At 52.3% G+C, this 17,736-nt stretch overlaps 2 protein-coding genes and 1 long non-coding RNA gene across 7 annotated transcripts in view; 1 reads left to right on the plus strand and 2 right to left on the minus strand.

Annotated features, from left to right (window-relative positions):
- The window catches only part of NXN (nucleoredoxin), a 161,818-nt gene extending 155,229 nt beyond the window's left edge, over positions 1-6,589 (plus strand). For all 3 annotated transcript variants that reach the window (XM_020915443.2, XM_070478815.1, XM_070478817.1), the window contains 2 exons: positions 1,738-1,862; positions 4,972-6,589. In XM_020915443.2, the coding sequence (XP_020771102.1) occupies positions 1,738-1,862; positions 4,972-5,154 (308 nt within the window). In that variant the 3' untranslated portion in view covers positions 5,155-6,589. The remainder of the gene's footprint in view (positions 1-1,737; positions 1,863-4,971) is intronic.
- Positions 1,736-3,139, minus strand: LOC139039035 (uncharacterized). The gene is made up of 2 exons (XR_011492165.1): positions 2,644-3,139; positions 1,736-1,975 (listed from the first exon to the last, which is right to left on the minus strand). It is a non-coding gene; the product is annotated as an uncharacterized lncRNA (long non-coding RNA).
- Positions 6,590-11,473: 4,884 nt separating the features above from the next.
- On the minus strand, positions 11,474-17,732 carry MRM3 (mitochondrial rRNA methyltransferase 3). Of its 3 annotated transcripts, XM_020915425.2 has the most exons (4): positions 17,382-17,732; positions 16,879-17,123; positions 15,992-16,159; positions 11,474-13,865 (listed from the first exon to the last, which is right to left on the minus strand). In XM_020915425.2, the coding sequence occupies exons 1-4, from the start codon at positions 17,693-17,695 to the stop codon at positions 13,333-13,335; spliced, it is 1,260 nt and encodes a 419-aa protein (XP_020771084.2). In that variant the 5' UTR covers positions 17,696-17,732; the 3' UTR covers positions 11,474-13,332. The 3 variants fall into 3 exon arrangements, with proteins under 3 accessions (XP_020771084.2, XP_070334919.1, XP_020771085.2); XM_070478818.1 differs by lacking the exons at positions 16,879-17,123; positions 17,382-17,732 and adding an exon at positions 17,157-17,370; XM_020915426.2 differs by lacking the exon at positions 17,382-17,732 and having other exon boundaries at positions 16,937-17,025.
- Positions 17,733-17,736: the final 4 nt, after the last annotated feature.

The raw sequence follows: 17,736 nt of genomic DNA on the forward strand, positions 1-17,736 counted from the left end.
AAAATGGGCAGAGCTCACTAGGGGGCCAGGGGGTCTGTCCCTGCAGCTTCTTTCAGTCACCAGCAGCACAAAGCCTGGCCCTTTGTCTCTGGCTGCCATGCTTCTGACCCCGGTGATTTATTCATGCTTCTCCCCTGTGGCGGCTGTGCAGGGAGCTGCTGCTCTGCTTTCCTTCTAGCTGCTCCTGGCCACCAGCTGGGAAGAAGAGGTCACGCTGGGAGGAAGCCCTGGGCCCGCTGATGAACAGACCCATTGTTGGAGGCGGGGCTGCTGCACAGCAGCTGTGGGGGGCTGGGCCCCCTCAGGCCAGGGCTCACCCCCAGCTGCTGCCGCTTCTCTCCTGTGCTCTGAGGAGCTGCCCCAGGGCGGCTTCTCTGGGGCTGAGAACCCCTCCGTCTCCCTGCCTCTCCCTCTCGTGCTCAGTGTGTGACTGGTCTGCCCTGCAGGAAGATGCAGGAGTACCCGTGCCAGGCTCCTGGCAGGCCTGTGGGGTGACCCCTGCTTCCTTCTGCAAATGGAGTAACTGCTGGCCAAGGGCAACCTCGCCCTCTGCCTTAGGACTCATTGCTCAGTTCCAACTTAAAATAAGTCTGGGTACCAGGATCATGGTACATGGAACAGGAACATGGCTGAGCTGCTGCCGTCTGTAGTGAGGGGGCTGGAGAATGTGTGTGGCATCCAACCCCCATTCTCTGGAAGTCTGGTTTGGGGGCCCCCAGGTGGGAAGCCCATGGTGGACTGGAGGGAATCCTGGCTTGCAGGCTGGCCTTGTGCTTGGATGACAGTGACCCTGAGAAGGGCTGGCCTTGGGGAACCATTCACCTTGGGGCTTTCCTGCCTGCTGCAGGCTCACACGCCCCTAGCCTGGGGCCTGGGAAGCTTTCATGAACTGAGGGACAATTGGGAACGTCACTGGCCATCTGTAAATGTGAAACAGGGTCGCAGGGAGGCACAGCAAGTTGGCAGCGTCACCAAGCTAATCAGAGATGAGTCTGGAGCGTGTGGGGCTCGGCCTGCGCCGGTCCTCCCGGGAGGACTTCCGGCTGAAGGTCCTCTGCAGGCACCTGTGTCCCCCGCTTTGCACTGCCTCTCGGTGACTGCGTTCAGCAGGGGTGAGCTGCCCCCGTGCTGCTATTTCACTGGAAGCAAGAGATGCCCCAAGGGGGTTCTGGGAGCCTGGTCGGGGGTTCTTCCCGACAGTCAGCCTGTCCGCTTGGGCAAGTCCCGCTGCCAGCTATGAAGTTGGCATGCCAGTACCCTGGTGCCTCCCAGCTGCCACAGAAGCTGATGTTCAGACCGCAGTCCTGACTCACCACCACTGCCACTTCTGCCATTTCCATTAGGAAGTCAGGGATCCAAGGACAGAGCATCTCATTCAGTGATGGAGAGAGAACCACCAGGGCCTCAGGTTCTGGTTTAGGAGAGGCTCACCTTCCAAGGTGGGTTTGTGAGGAGTTCAGGGAGCAGGATTTCATTTGCCTGGGCATTAGTGCTAGATGGTGAAGTGAGTTCTTCCTGGGGGCATGATGCAGAACAGCCTGCCTGCGAGAGCGAGGAAACTGGCCTGTGCCTGGGGACACACCCTTTTACCTCCAGGAGGCGAGGTCGGTGTCCCAGGGGAGGCTTTGCTTCCATTCAGGGGCCGCCCAGATGGGCGTGTTGGGCCCCGGACCTGGGCACCACTCCATCTGATTGACAAGCCAGTGCTTCTTTGTGGCTTTCTCTCTCTTGTCACAGATTCTGAGGATGACGGCGAGTCAGAGGCGGCCAAGCAGCTGATCCAGCCAATAGCTGAGAAGATCATTGCCAAGTACAAAGCCAAAGAGGAGGAGGCACCGCTCCTGTTCTTTGTGGCAGGGGAGGTGAGTGCCGCCGGGGCCCCCCGGGCTGGTTCTGCTGGCCGACCTTTACAACACAAGTGATGTAGCCCTTGGGGATGTCTGAAGGGGCCTGGGGTTCTGGGGTGACGGTGCTTCTAGAAGAGCCCACAGACAAATGGAGCATGAAAAGGTGTCACCAGTCAAGGAAAACCAGTTTTGGCCCCTGCCGCCGCCACCTTCCCATCCCTTACCCAGCAGTCCCCAGGCAGCAGGAGGCTCTCCTAGGACAGAAGCTCCCTCTTGCACCCAGACTGCTCCCACCCCGGCTGCTAGGGAGCCACAAAGATAGTGGTCAGCACTTACTGCTTCCGGGCTGGGTCCCACCCAGGCTCCTGATCCTTTACAAAGAGACTGGTTAGTCCCCGGACACCCGTCCGCCCAAGGGGGCTTTTCCTGTCACCGAACACTGATGGGGATCCGACTGTCACTCCGACCTGCAGTTACCCCGCCAGCCCAGGGAGAATGCTGACGTTCCTGGCATCCCTGCCTCTTCCACCCTAGGCCTGTCCCTAGAAGGCCTCCAGCTGGTAGGGGAGTGGCTCCCAAGGTGGGGTAGCCTGGGTCCTGCAGACACCGAATCTCTGAGATCACGCAAGTTGCGCAGCCACACCCCCTTGGTTCCCCACCCCGGAGCCACCCTCCACGCATGCGCAGCCGCCTCTCCCCACCCAGGCACTGGCCTGAGTCGGTTATTGACAGACACACATTTTGAAGCCAGCGCCCCACCTCCACCACCACCCGCCCTCCTTGCTCCCATCTGTACCTCCAGTTGGTCCGAGCCCCGTGCTCATTTCACGCTGTGTTTGGATCCCAGGGGCGGCCAGACTCCCTGAACCACCCATTCATCACCTCAATAGCCGACCCTGCCCGGTGGGCCCCTGGAAGACAGCTGGAGTCACCCTGCCCAGCCGTGGGGTGGAGGGAACAAAGCCCCGGTTCACAGGGCCCTGCCCTGGGCTACACAGCCCGCTCCACACAAAGCACAAATGGAAGCCGCGCTGAATGTATTAAACTCTAACCCCTTCGACCAGAACAGCGGCTCGGAGAGAAAAGATGGGCTCAGGAGAGGGAAAGGGCTGAGCCGGGGTGGAGGCGGGGCTGTAGGGCTCCAGTGGCCGCTCCAGAAACAAGGCCGAAAAGGAGCGCTGGCGGGTTTCCTGTAGGCCCAGCCAGGCCAGGCACCTCACCTGCACCACCCACGTGCTCATCACCTGGCGGGCGGGAACACCATCCTTAGGGGTGCACAGATGAAGAAAGTGAGGCTGTTGCGAGGCCGGCCTGGCAGGGCTGTGCGCCCAGGCTGGCTCACTCTCCCGGAGCCCCATGTGAGCCATTATTGAATCCCTTTTATAGAATTTATGAGACCTAGCCTCTGAGAGGTTTCTTGCCAAAGTCTCGCATTAAGTAGGTGGCGGAAGAGAGAAGTGAATGTGAGATCAGGAGTGACTCTGGAAGCAAGCTCTCACTCCCTCTGTCCACGGGGTCCCGTACAGGGCTGGCCCAGCCTGGACCAGGTTGTTAGGCAGAGGCCCAGGGGCTTAGGGGCATCCACTACTCCAGCTCCCCACCCGACCTTCTCTGCCCTGAACCCGGGCTCCTGGCCTTGGCAACTCTCTTGGCCAGTTCTCTAACCTCAGAAGCAAGATGGCAGGAAAGGAAGTGGGCACAGGGCTCTGGAACCATCTGGCACCAACTGGGTGCCTCTGAGCCCAGGACTCCAGCCCTTCACAGTCGGCCTGGGGCTGAGGCCTTTATCTTGATCCCATCCTCACCCACAGACAGAAGTTGTCCCTTCCTGGGCCTTAACAGACGTTAAAATTCATCTCCCCATGTTTGCTCAGGAGAGGGGCGGGGAGGCAGCAGGCACTGAGCTTGGCTTTCTAATGGAAGTTGGATGGATGGGATTTGTCCAGGTGTCTCCCCTCTGTTTATCATGAAGATTGTTTATTAACCCAAATGGAGGGCCTGAATTGGGTGAACACTGCCAGAGATGCTGAATCACCCAGCACTGCTGGGAAGTGTGTGCTGTTTGTTGGGTAGGGGGAAGAAAGACCATCACTTATCTTTCCTAAGAAGTTGCCCTTTTAGAAAGAAACATTTTTTGTCTCAGAAACTGCTTGCCAGCCTTTAAGGCCCGGAATACTATCAGCTCTTTCTGCAGGTCTTCTCATTCAGTGGAGAATTTTGCACGTTTTTTAGTGGGACAACCTGGGGATGGGTATAGAACGTCCATTTCCTGTTAGCAGCAGCATGAAAAGTAATCTCAGATGGCTGTGTGTATGCATGCTCAACCCTGTTCGACTCTTTGCATCCTCAGGGACTGTAGCCTGCTAGGCTCCTCTGTCTGTGGGATTTTCCCTTCTGCAGGGGATCTGCCTGATTCAGGGATTGAACCCAGGACTCCAGCAGGCGGATTCTTTACCACTGAGCCACCTGGGAATCCCAATCTCAGCTGGTTGCCCCCTTACAAATCTTTCTTGTCTTTGGATTTCTGTTTGCCTTTATATTTACTAAAGGTACACCTCATACTAGAGAAATTTCTCAGGTCACTGGGAACCTACGATTACTATAACGATAGTGTAAAACCTCAGTAGTACTTCAGAGGCCTGGGCTTCTGAACTGGTTGTGCAACTCCTGCCTGCTCCCTACAGCCGTGGGATGGGGGTGGGGGGACTGAGCTGTTTTGTTAAAAACATTCAGAAGCTGGAGTTCAGATAGCCCTCTGCCCACAGTGGGGCTGCAGATAATTGAGAGTGGGTTGTAAAAGTAAGTAATCAAAAGACATCTCATTTTTACAAGTTAAAGTTGCTTTCATGCTAATAAAGCAAGATGACTTGCCTGGGGTTTGAACTGGTGCAGAGAGTGAATTTGATGAACCAGCCTCCCCCTCACCCTGGCAGGGCAGGGTCCCCTGCTCCCCACCCCATCCCTGCTCCCCGTTCTGAGAGCCCATCTTGCCTGGAGGCCAGCGACTCTCCAGGATGGTGGGGTGGGGTTCCCCTCCATGGTGTGTGGGGAATCCGGGCCCAAGGGATTGTCGACCCTCTTTCTTGACAACTCACTGGTTCTCTTTCCCTCCGGTGCCTTCCAGGATGACATGACTGACTCCCTGCGCGATTACACCAACCTGCCCGAGGCTGCCCCCTTACTCACCATTCTGGACATGTCAGCCCGGGCCAAGTACGTGATGGACGTGGAGGAGATCACCCCCGCCATTGTGGAGGCCTTTGTGAATGACTTCCTAGCAGAAAAGCTCAAACCAGAGCCCATCTAGTGGGGCCCCAGCTTCCCGGGACCTTATTTAAAACTCATTCTTTTCCTCCCCCTCTCCCCCCTTCCCGTCGCCCTTGGACTTTTCCAGCGTGTTCCGAATCACACAACCCAAGTGTCCACCCTCTCTGTGGTGCCTTGCTTTCTGCATTAACTCCTCAGCTAGCACCCTAGGGTGTGCATCCTCTCCAGCAGCAGCAGAACCCACCGTGTTTGGAGACTCTGCTCGGGGATTCGTGGGGCTGGCGTGACCCGGCCAGAATGAGGGCTGCGGCGCGCTCTCGTCGCTAGCTCTGGGTGAGGCATTTTGCGCGCCCCCGGGTGTTCTTCCGCCAAGTGGGCACAGACCTTGGGTGCGCCAGCTCTGCCTCGGGTGCTAGAGCACATGCGCAGAGCCCCTGCGGCTCAGAGCCACGCACGCGCTCAGGTGGAGCCGGGCGGGGGCGCGGCCCCGGAGGTCTCTGCTCAGAGCTGCTGCCCATCGGGACAGCCTTTCCTCAGTGACTTGGTCTGTCTTGACCTGAGGAGAAAAACACCAGCTTGTCAGTCGGTTTCTTGGGCAGGGGAGGAGCTCTAGCTCTCAAAGGAAATTTGTGTTCTTTTCTGATGAGAGAAAGAGTAGCTACAGTAATGGTTCACGTAGTAATTGCTTACTTTGATGGAGCGCCTCCCGTGTGGTAAGAAAGAGCTGCTTCTTCCTTCCTTCGAGCTCTTTCTCCCTTGATTGTGACCTTCCCCCAGTTTCTGCCTTCTCAAATGGACAGCCTCTCCCATTTAGAATGTTGTTAGTAAGTTCTCCCCGTTGGCCATCTTCCCAGGAAGAGGCAGTGGACCTGCATTGCCAGAAGAACACCGTGCCCCCAGAGCCCTGTGGCTTTGGGCCTGGGGCCCCTGGAGCCTCTGCCCACCCTTGGTTACCCCTGCGTTCCCTTTTCTTCTCAAAGCAGAACCTTTAAAAAGAGACAAGGAATTGCCAGAAGCCTAGCTTTTTCCTAAGAACCTGCAGAAAGGGCTGTGCCCTAGGGAGTGCAGGCTGAGGACAGGTCAGCTTAAAAATGGGCCCTGTGTTGGCTCTGCTGGGCCCAGATCAGCTCCGTCTTTGGGCTGAACTGACCACAGAAAGGAAACTAGCAGCTGTGCTCTTACGATTTGGGGTTGAAGGCTTCCCCGGGTTTCAGCCTGTCTCAGTCAGGCGTCAGGGCCTTTCGGATCATCTCCGGCCTCACCTCTGGCTCCACCCACAGCCAGCCAAGACCGTTTATTTGGAAAACCAGCCCCTTCCAATTAGCTGTTGACAGCATTGCTTCTTGCTGAGTTGGATTGTTCATTTGTAGTTCAGAGGGACAAGTTGAGTTGGTCATTAGACTATTACTGTTACCAGCCTGAAATGCAATCACCTAGAAAGAAATAAAACAGGCATCTCTGGACGTTATCAACCATTTGGCCTGTCCTGTCCTTCATAACAAAAATCTTCTGGCTGGTACTGTGCTCCGTGGGGTTGGCGGTGAGGGGGTGGGTGGCACATACAAGATCCTCTTGACTTTCACTGCGTACTTGGCAGCCATGCTTCAGGATTTTTGAGAACCAAACCCTAACATGGTCATCTGTCGAATCCTTCAGAAGCCAGGATGCTCGTTTGGATGAGGGTGCCAGAGGCAGATCCTGGCTGGAGCTCTGGCCACCATCTCTTGGGGTTTGACTTGCCGTGGCAGGGGGTGAAGTCTAGATGACAGGCATCCTTATGGACTCATGCTCATTCCCCCTCCACAAGGGAACAAATGCTCAGAGAGCCTGAGAAGGCCAGTTGGAGAAACAAACACAAGGAGTCTCGCAGGGGTCCTCCTGTGAAGAATGAGGTTGGAGACCCTCAAACCTGGCTCTGTCCAACCCCCTAGGACTAGGGGCTGCTCCAGGAGACCTGCCGGTGTCTCCCTGGGGAGATGGGAGGGTGGGGACAAGATGAAGTCAAACTCACTTGGAGGATAGTTGGGATTTCTGTCTCTGCCCTGTACCATGATGGCCTTGGAGGAAAGGTGGTCTCTCAGCAGCTACTTATTTTCTGAGGCAGAAGGAACAAAATCCAGTGAGGAGTCCTCATAAGTCATTGCAGCAGAAAAATGAGGTCATCTATGATCCTTCTATGCCCATTCAGGGCCAACTGTACTTGCCACTAATGTCAACTGGACCCACAACACCAGAATTCCCCTCTTGAAGGGGGTATGGCGGTTAAGATCAGTGGGAAGGTTTACTAAAAAGGTACTTCTGGTTTATACAGTGGCAGCTTTAAGGGAAAATGCCAGGGGAGAGTCACTTCGCCAGTGAAAAATCTCTATAGTGCAAGATGCTAGAGATCTTAAAGGGTATTGATGCAGACGAAGTGGGTGGCTTCTTAATTTCTACTAAATAGCTCCAAAATACCTTAAAATTCTGGTCGCTAATTAGAAGCAGGTTAAAACACCAGCTGTGACATATTCAAGGGCTTCCGCCAGCAGCAAAGGAAACCGGGCCCTGCAGCTTGGGACAGGATGGTGGCTGTAAAAATGCCACCCTGGGGTTACAAGTCTGTGGTCACCACAATGACTTCCAGATCTGATTCTACCCCCCCGCCCCTTTTTTTTTTAACTTCAACAGTAAAGATCTCTTTAAGAAAAAAAGAAAGGTATGTTTGGGGGATAGGTATGTATGTATGTGTTAGTCACTCAGTCGTGGTGGACTCACCCCATGGACTGTAGTCCACCAGACTCCTCTGTCCATGGAATTCTCCAGGCGAGAATACTGGCATGCATGCCCAGGTACTTCAGTCACGTCCAATTCTTTGCGACCCAATGGACCATGGCCCACCAGGCTCCTCTGTCCATGGAATCCTCCAGGCAAGAATACTGAAGTGGGTAGCCATTCTCTTCTCCAGGAGAATCTTCCCCGCCCAGGGAATCGAACCCGAGTCTCCTGCATTGCAGGCGGATCCTTTACCATCTGAGCCACCAGGGGAGTCCAGGTATGTATAGCAGGTAGCTGTAAAAGCCGGAGGGTGACTGAGAACCACCTTCTCTTCCAGGAGCAGGGTAAGGGGGGCTGCTTGCCTCCCCTAGCCTCAAGTGTGTCCTCGGAATCAGTGCCTCCCACTTATCCGAGCACAGGGAGTCTGTTCTGCTGTTTTTGGCATCAGCCAAGCTTCAAGTGGTAATCTTCAGCCAGACTGTGTTTTTTCCTGTTGCCTAATTAAAGACACTAAAAAGCTGTTGTCTCCTCCTGGTGCCTTGTTGCAGGGCAGCAAAGGGAATTCTGCAGCGATAGAGACATAGTAGAGCATGCTGGACCTGGTAAGGTCACCGGAGGGAGAAAGCTACCCACATGCACAGGCGTGTCCACCTGGAGAGGCCTTGGAATGGCAGCTCTGGGAGGGGCCCAAGTGAGTTCCTGGTCCAGCCCCTCCAGGGTGACCGCATTCTGTTTCACTGTGAACCCCCACCCCTCCCTGGGCAGGCCCCTGCTTGCCTGCCAGGACCAGGACCTCAGCAGGACAGAAGTGAGGGATGTGGGTTGTGGCAGTGCCCCTGCAGCTTCTCTCCAGATGCTGCTGTGTGGACCGAGGATGGGCTGGAGCTCAGGATCTTCCATTCACCCTGAAGCAGCTGTGTCCAGTGAGCCCTAAACCTAAGTCCCTCGTTGCTCAACAGCAACCCCTGTTGAGCGCCCACTGCTTCCCTCCAAGCAGGCTGCTCAAGGGGAAGTTCTCTGCAGACAGATGGCTATTGTTTTTTAGCTTCATTATTGGTTATTCATTATTAGTAAGTAGTGCATGTGTGAGGAGGGAATGTTTTCCAGGAAACAGTAGGCTCAGACGTAGGGAAGTATGATATGGAGTCTACTCTATGGCTGGGATTTCTCCTACTGGAGGAAGTCTGACATCAGGATGTTCTAGATATACCTTTAGTGTGAAAGCATGAAGAGAGGTCATTATGCTTCATTGTTCAGCCTGTGTCCCACCCCCTGGGCCTTCTGGAATACTTTCCCAAGTCAGGAAATGTGTGACTAGATTTAGGTAGGATGGTTCTGAGGGGCTGTTGGGTTTCCATGCAATCACGTGCCTCCTTCTGAAAGCCTCTGTCCCTCAGGCCAGTGTGCAGCCAGCCTCACGTCTGATTCCTTAGTTGCCTCACACAACTAAGCCAACCACACGGGGCTAGAAGTGGGATACAGGAGGAGGCATGGTTAGGACCCAGGCCCCCAAACCAGATCGCCTTTGACATCAGAGGATATGAACTCCCCAGCTAGCCAAACCACTCTCCAGGCCTGCAGTCACAGAGGGGCAAGCAAGGCTGGGAGGCCAGACCCTGCTGCAGCCTCATCTCCTCAACCTGTATTCTCTCCTTGCATTCTGAGGCAGCAGCAGCTGTGGGGATGGTCCGCTCCACCTCTGTGGTTCAAACCGTAAAGAATCTGCCTGAAATGCTGGAGACTGAGGTTTGATCCCTGGGTCAGGAAGATCCCCTGGAGAAGGACATGGCAACCCACTCCAGTATTCTTGCCTGGAGAATCCCATGGACAGAGGAGCCTGGTGGGCTACAGTCCATGGGGTCACAGCTGAGTGACTAGCTCTAGCACCTCTGCAACCTCAAGGCCTCAGTTGAAAAAAGTTGCTCTTCCCTACAAATGTGGCTAGGACAGAACTGACACCATTGCTATGTGCAGATTTTTGGTACACGTGCTTTGGGCAGCGTCCTGGCTTCCTGAGGCTTTCAGTGCTTGCAGCGGCTCCAAGGTAACTGGGGACCCTGGGTCAGGGACTGTCAAGTCACCCACAGCAGCACATCAGCTTGTCTGTTCATCTGGCTTCTAGCATTATTTCCTTTGCATGTTCATTGATGTAAAGTAAGATCTTGGAGTTAAAAGGTGTTTACATGAGTGTTTTCTTTAAAACACATTTCCAGGTGAGCCAGCCAGGTCAGCTCCCACAGAGGGTAGAGGCTGCTTGGCCAAGAGGGGTCCACAGTACAGCAGATGGTTTTCAGTACCAGCGAGGATTGTGGTGCTGTTTCTGGGGTCTTCGAGTGATGTAACAAAAAAAAGTGGAGCTAAAGGCAGCTCAGCTTGTGGTGACATCTGGTGTTGTTAATAACCCTGGGGAACATGCTAGGAGGTCCCAGGTGAAACTGGTAGAAACCAGTTCCCCAAGGTTGGCTTATCCTCTTGGCCTTAATGACTTTTTTCCCTTAATTGGCATGTAATTGCTTAACACTGCTGTTTCTGGTACAGCAAAATGCATCAGCCATACGTATGCATATCCCGTTCCTTGGACTTCCTTCTCATTTAGGTCACCAGAGTGCTGAACAGAGTTCCCTATGCTATACAGTAGGCTCTTATATATGTTTGTCCACCTACCAATTCATCCCATCAGCCCTTCCCGCTTTGGTATCCATAGGTTTGTCTGTGAATGACTGAAATTCTAAGGTGCGATAGCAACCGAGGCTGGGGAGGGGTAATGCCTCCCATCTTGAAACTCCTAGAGGGCGAGGCGGTGGGTTCCCAATGGATGTTCCAGGCACCTGGGGACATCAGCATTTGCTGAGAGCTGCTTTCCCAGAGGCTCCATTCAAAGGAAAAAGATGTGCTAGTTTTTTTCTGTAGCAGCTGCTTCCTGTTTCTGTACATTTCCTCCTTAGTTTTTGGTCCAACTTTCTGTACTTTAAGATTTTTGCCGAGAATGAATGACAGTGTGGATGGATCTCCCACTGCAGCAACTCTGAGCTTGCCACAGGCCCAGGGTGGTGGAGGGAGACTTGACTCCAATCTCCTGATCGCAACAACTTGCAGCGAGGCGAAATCCCCACCCCTCCCTTCAGCGTTGGGAGTCGTTTTGAGGTGTGATTGCCCCCTTGTGGCAGATCCCACCACTACAGCTACGTGCAGCACAAAGGCAAGGGGCAGCTTGGCCAACCTTCTGAAGCTCTGAAGGCTTCTTTCAGCCGAGCAATGTGCTGTTCAGTTTTCATCCCTGTTTCCTGGGGAAATGGTGACATAAATATTGGTAAAAAACGGAGGAGTCAAGATAGCTAATTTCCATCAGTAGGTAAAAAACTTCACCACCACTTGCTCCCCCATGATCATTTAAAAGGAAAGACTGCCCCTTCCCTCTGCTAAATTATGCCCAGAAATATATAAAGAACTCACAAGGCATGGTATACAAGTCTTTGATCATAAAGTGCAGGGGACGCAGATTTTTCCTTCTTACACCCAGGGTGATAAAACCAGCATAGAATGACTTGCCAGGTATGCCCTTTTGCAGTGCTGTTTTTCTGAACAAAGACAAGATCTAGGGTGTGTTGTTCTTTCATTGGTTTTTATTTTGCAACAAAAATCAGCAGGGACAAAAACCCAGGGATAAAAATAAGAGGAGCCTCATTTCAGTGATGTATGTTTCTTTAGCACTTTTCCAGGGTGCTGGGAGACGTCAGTAGAGTGGTATTGTTCTCTGGGTTGCCCCCCACCACCACCATTTCACTTGCAGACATTATGGCTGTGAAGCTGGCAGAGGCCACATGCAGCCTTTGTGGGCTCAGCACAGTACAAAGGCTGTGGGCTCTTCTAGTTTCTAAAGGCTGACGGGATAGACGCTCTCAAGAACATTCCAGGGGCCACCGTCGCCCAACATTTATGTGGGGCCCCGGGCAGGTCCAGACCAGAGCAGCTTCCAGCCTGTCAGCCTGAGATAGCACAGCCAACCGAAGAGATTTTTCCCGCAAAACCCACTCCTCCCTAACATAACAAAGCAGTCCCACTGAGGCCACATAAGGCACAGCCATGCATGACCTTTTGGCTTTACCAGGGACCTGGGTGAGGTGAAGGGGTTGGGAGAGGTCCCCAGTTTCTCTGGGGCATGCTGTAACTCATTGGACCTCCCCGTGACGAGCAGCTGAGGGGTTCCCAAGGAACCCCAATAAAGGCAGAAGCCACCATATGGAAGGGAGGTGCTCACACTACACTGCTAGCATCTCAGTCTTCAAACATATTCTCTGTGGCTGCAAAAACACTGCTTAAAAGTCGGTCCCATACTCTAGTCCCACCCCCTGCTTCCCACAGTGACTTACAGTGATCGCCACCTGCCCCTGCCCTCATGTCCCTGGCTACATCCCACTGGCGCTCAGTAAGGATTCAGCCTGCCCTGGCTTAAGAGAACAGCAGGGTCTTGCTGCCGAGCTGTGGGCTCAAGAGCCCCGAGCGTTCATCCCCAGAACTTCCGCCCCTCTCCCGTGCAGGAGCCTCTGTTCACACAGCACCAAGAACACTGGTGTTCTGTTTATACTGGACGAGGGGTTAACGTAAACAAGTCATTCCATTTAACCAAAAGGGTTACACAAAGCAGGACTAACGGCAGGAAGCTCTTACAAAGAGGATGGCTTTGTTGAGAGATGCAGGGTTAAGCTGAAGATTTAAAAACTGTTTTTTCCTTTTCTGAACCAAGAGTCTTCAAAAAGATAGCTGCAGAGATGCTAAGAAGGTATAATACCAACTGATGAATTCAGCTGTTTCACTAGAAATGGGGGGAAAAAACTGTCATACATAAACAGTGTCTAAGTCATGGCCTGAATGAGTAATCAAAGAGATTAACACAGCTGAGCCAGAAGAACCACTGTTAATACTCCTGAATGCCATCACCTGTACCCTTAGCTTCCTGGGTCATTAATCTCTCAGCAATGTCCTCACCACTAGGCCAAAGATGAAAAGATGGGTGTTGAGACCCACTGACCACACTGAAATAAATAAAGCATTTTAACATAATCTTCTGGTCCGCACTTCACAGGGGCTCACTCTCCATTGACCAATGATCAGAGTAAGTGACCATGCCTGGTCACTCTAACAGCCCTCCCTGACTGCAAACACCTGCAGTTGTGGAGGGAGGAGTCCTCCTGCCCAAGATGATGCCTTTAGCAACTTTCTGGGCACAAAGATGTTCTTTGGTGGGCAATTTTTAAAACCTAAGAGCCATGAGGAGCACTTACTTCTGCTGTCTCTTACGCACCCACACACATATATAAAAACCAGTGGGAAGATGGGAGACCTCAGGAGGAATTTTGACCTTATTTTTGAGGCTGAGCAGAAAGTCGTGGAAGTTCTTATTTTTCCAATAACCACAGAGACAACGTCAAGCTGAGGATGGCTTCCACACGCTGTCCTCTCAGTGTTAATGCCTGTCCCTGCTCAAGTGTTCCACCCTCTCCCGCAGCTGTCTTTTGCCTTCAAAGAGCAGGATGCTTGCGGCCATGGCTGAATTCAGGCTGTCCACACCGGGCACGACGGGGATCAGCAGCCTCCCGCCCCCTGTGCTCTCGGCCAACTGCAAGGACTCCAGGCTCACGCCGTGGGTCTCCCCACCTATCACCACGGCCGCCGGTGCCTCTGTCCAGTCTGAGTCGTAACTCTGGACCTCAAGTTTAGGGAGCCAGTCTTGACTCTCTCCACTCTCTAGATCATCCTCCTCTTCCTCATACTCATGAAACTTCAGCGGGCGCTGGTCACGTACCCAGCCGTAGTCACTGGCCTTGTTAGACGCCTGGGCCTGCGTGTGAAGGCCACAGTTGTCGGCCACGTAGACGCGGGCGTCAGCAGGCAGGTGGTCGGGCACCGCCTCCCAGTCCAGGTTGTTAATAATGGGCACCTGGAAGTGTGCGCCCATACCCGCCCGCAGCACTTTGGGCTCCCAGGCGTCCACGCAGCCTAGCAAATGAAAGAGGATCCGATTAAGATTACGAACCTGCCCAGACAGGGGACTCTGAAGGAAGTCAGATTAATTCTGGATCAGGATAAAGCAAAAATGTCCTATCATGGCCTTGGTGGCTGGGACCTCTACCTCCCCAGCTGTAGCAGCGTCCAGCTGAAAACAGATTTTATTCATTCCTTCAACATTCACCACACAGAATTCCCTGGCAGTCTAGTGGTTAGGACTTCATACTTCCACTACAAAGGAGCATGGGTTGGATCCCTCATCCGGAAACTAAGATCTGGCAAACCATGCGGCATGACCAAAAAAAAACAAACCTCCCACACACATGCCAGACATTTGGACAGGAGATGGGAGAGCCTTAAAATCCCCAACCTCAAGGAGCTTGTAATAAGAGTGGGCAATGGTGTTGGGACGACATTTCAGCAGGTGACTGTATTATCAGTAACAACTAAAGTTAAAAAAGCATGAACAGGGTAATAGAAAACCACTGTGTGCAGCACGGCGATCAGGGAAAAACCACCTGGAGAACACGATGCTGACCTGGATCGTGAAGGACAGGAGCATCTTGTCAGGGAAGGACCAGAGCAGAGGAGAGTTAGAGAAGCAGCAATTAGTCCAAACACTGCAAGTATGATAACTGAGTCAATTAATGGGGATGAGGTGGGAGATGAGCCAGGAGGCAGGAAAGGACCAGTTTAAAGGAGGCTGGTGTGCCCAGCCGAGGGGTTTAGGGTTTCACCCAGAAGACAACATGTCACCAAAGCATTTTAAGCAAAGTAGGAACAGAATCTGGTTTATATTTTAGAAAGGTCCATTTGGCTTCAATGTTGAATCTGAACTGGAGCAAGAAAGACACTACTAATGGGGAAATTACAGCAATCCTGGGAAAAACCAAGGCCAGAGCCCTATCCTGCACACACCCTGTCTTTGCAGTCGTGCTAAACACAACTGCCTCCATGCATCAGCAGACACATAGCCCTTTCCAGTGCCACAGGCCAGGAGACAGTAGGACTGGGGCACCGCATATCTACTACCCTCCCTAACTTGTTAGCACACATCTCCTCATTATAAGTTATCTTAAAAGTTAACCTGTCAAACTTCAGGAAAGGTTAAGTAGGCAAACCAAGTTCAAAAAGGAAAAAAGGACGTGGAGAAGGTAACACCGTCTACGTGGGTCCCCAACCACAGGCTCTCCTGAGCACCGTGGGAAATGGGCTGGGAGGTGGGCTGTGTGCCAAGAGGCTGGCAGTCGGGGCAGAAGAGGTGCCTTCTATTCTGACTTCTCCACCCAGTTAGGATTAAGGGACAAGCTGAGATTCCTCCTCATCCTCAAGTCCTCTATGTTGGGCATCACATCAGGTGTTCCCCGCCTTTCTCTACCTCTCCCATACCAGCCACCAGCAACAACGTGGCAACTGCCTGCCTGGGTGATACACATCCATTTCCCCAAATTTCACACTTGCTCTCAGAGATCTCAACAGTGAGGCAGGTGAGCGGGGTATGAATGTAGGGACTCCAAGTCTCACTTTCATGCTGGCAGAGAGATGCACCCCAGGGAGGGGTGATGGGGGGAAAGAGCTGGGAAGAGCAATATAGGTGAGTCTTAGTAATGGGACCACTTCTGTTTACACCGAATGGCAGCTTCACTGTTTCTGATGGACAATCCTCTCCCTCCTCCTCCTTCCAGGTTGCAATAGGTCTGTTAGGCATGTCCCAACTGTCAGGCAAGGCTGTTTGGAACCAAGGCTACAAATTTCTCCTTATGATGAAAGGACAGAACCAAGTGTTAAAACCGGCATCTATTTCTTCCCTAATTAATTTTAAGTTCTTTTAAAAACCTAGCAGGTGTCAAAATAATTTTAAAGATAATCAACAAGAATGAGCGTGCCAGGCGTGGTGCTGAGTACTTGACATTCATCTCACTTAATCCTCAGAACAACCCTACCAGGTAGATCTGTTACGCCTGCTTTACAGATAAGGGAACGGATGCTCACAATGCTGCTCACTTACACAGAGCTACCAAGGGACAGATCCAAGAACCAAATCCATACACATCTGCCCCCGGAGCCAGCTCACTTACAAACAGCCACCTAATTCACCCAGTAACAGGCGATCTTACCTTTGGTGAGTAACACTTTGCTGCAGCCTGCCCCAGCAGCAGATCGCAGAATTGTCCCTAGGTTCCCAGGGTCACGGAGATTGTCACAAATCAACGATATAGGCAGTGTGTGGCGAAGCTGAGTCTCGGGGTATGTCATCTTAACATGGTCAGGTTTGGCAAAAATCCCTGAGGAAACAAGAAAGGTGGTTCATTTGTCTGATGTGGGTATGGGGAGTAATTTAACGTTTTGGTTATTCATCAGTCTTGGTGTATTTGTAATTACATATTACATGTAAACATTCTGGTTGTAAAAATTCAGTATGCCCCCCCCCCAACTCCCTCATAAGTGCTTTCAATAGTGGAATGTACACTTTTAGAACTTCTTCCATGCACTTCCCTACATATATGCCCATCTACCCATATATAAGTGCTTTTTCTTTTGTAGTAAAATCACACTCTATGTAATTATTCTGTAATCTAGTTTTTTTTTTTTTTTTTTTTGGTCACACTTAAGTGGCTTTCAGGATCTTAGTTCTCCCACCAGGGAATGAACCTGGGCCCACAGGCAGTGAAAGCACCAAGTCCTAACCACTGGACTGCCAGAGAATTCCCAACATTTTCTTAAGTTTTAACTGGACATTAAAGGTTGAAGTGACCCCCAAAATATAAGGGTGAGGAGAAGTGATTATTCCCTACAGACTATAAAAACTCACAATACAAATGATGACAGAAAACTGGCTTCAGTTTCTACTTAAAATACAAGATTCACAGATTCGGAAACTGTGCTGTAAGAAAAGGTTAGGTGCAGTAATATTTTGAATTTATCTAAATTTGTTGCCCTGAGACAAGTATGAACAAATAATCCCAAGTCTCCCCTTCTACAGACTCACTGAATAACCACTGACCCATTATTCCCTGTGGTGTTACCAGGTCGGACCAATCCTTGATATCCTCAAATTTCACCTTAATGAGGCTAACACCTTTCAGCTTTTCAATGGGCAGCTCCTTTATGTATTCCAGACGGCTAAAGAAGAAAACTTTCGGCACAGCACCAGCCTTGAGAGCGTCTGCAATCAGCCTACGACCTTCCAGAAGGATCTTCCCCTGCTTTTCTCGAAATGGCCTGGACTTAACTATGGTCATCACACTGCTGTGGGTGCAAACAAAAAGATGCGTTAATTACCAACATCTTCATTACGGAGACACATCGAGCTCGAGCAGACATGAAGAGCTTCGCAGGGAAAAAAACAAACGAACTGTTAGAAAGACACTTATTCTGCCCTCTATGCATAATAAAAACCAGCGAGGCGAGCTGCACGAAGTCCTCCAACGCAAGAAAGAGGTCAAGGTCTCGCTTTGAGGAGGGAGGAGAAACGAGAAAACTCGACAAGCCTCGGGAACACATCACCTCAGCCTTTTGTCTCCAGGGAAAGCCTTATCATAGCGAAGCCCCGACTCTTCCCAGGTGCTGAGCGTCTGAGATGCTGGCCCCTGAATCTGCTGCTTCTGTCGCTGCTCCCGGGGACTGGCCTCTGTCGCCGCCTTCCGAGGCTGTTTCCCGGGATCGAGCTTCCGCTTCACAACCTCACCAGATGGAAACAGCACTTTCACAGGGCTCCGCCGCAGTGCCCGGACCCAGCGCCGCGCATCGAAGTCCCAAGCCTGCACCACCGGCAGCAACGGTCGCGTAGCCCATCCCACGCGCTTCATCAGCGCCGCCATCTTCCCCCGCCCCGTGGGCTGCGTCACGAAAACGCGCCGGC

The sequence above is a fragment of the Odocoileus virginianus genome, chromosome 17, assembly GCF_023699985.2.
Source record: "Odocoileus virginianus isolate 20LAN1187 ecotype Illinois chromosome 17, Ovbor_1.2, whole genome shotgun sequence".
Lineage (NCBI taxonomy): Eukaryota > Metazoa > Chordata > Mammalia > Artiodactyla > Cervidae > Odocoileus > Odocoileus virginianus.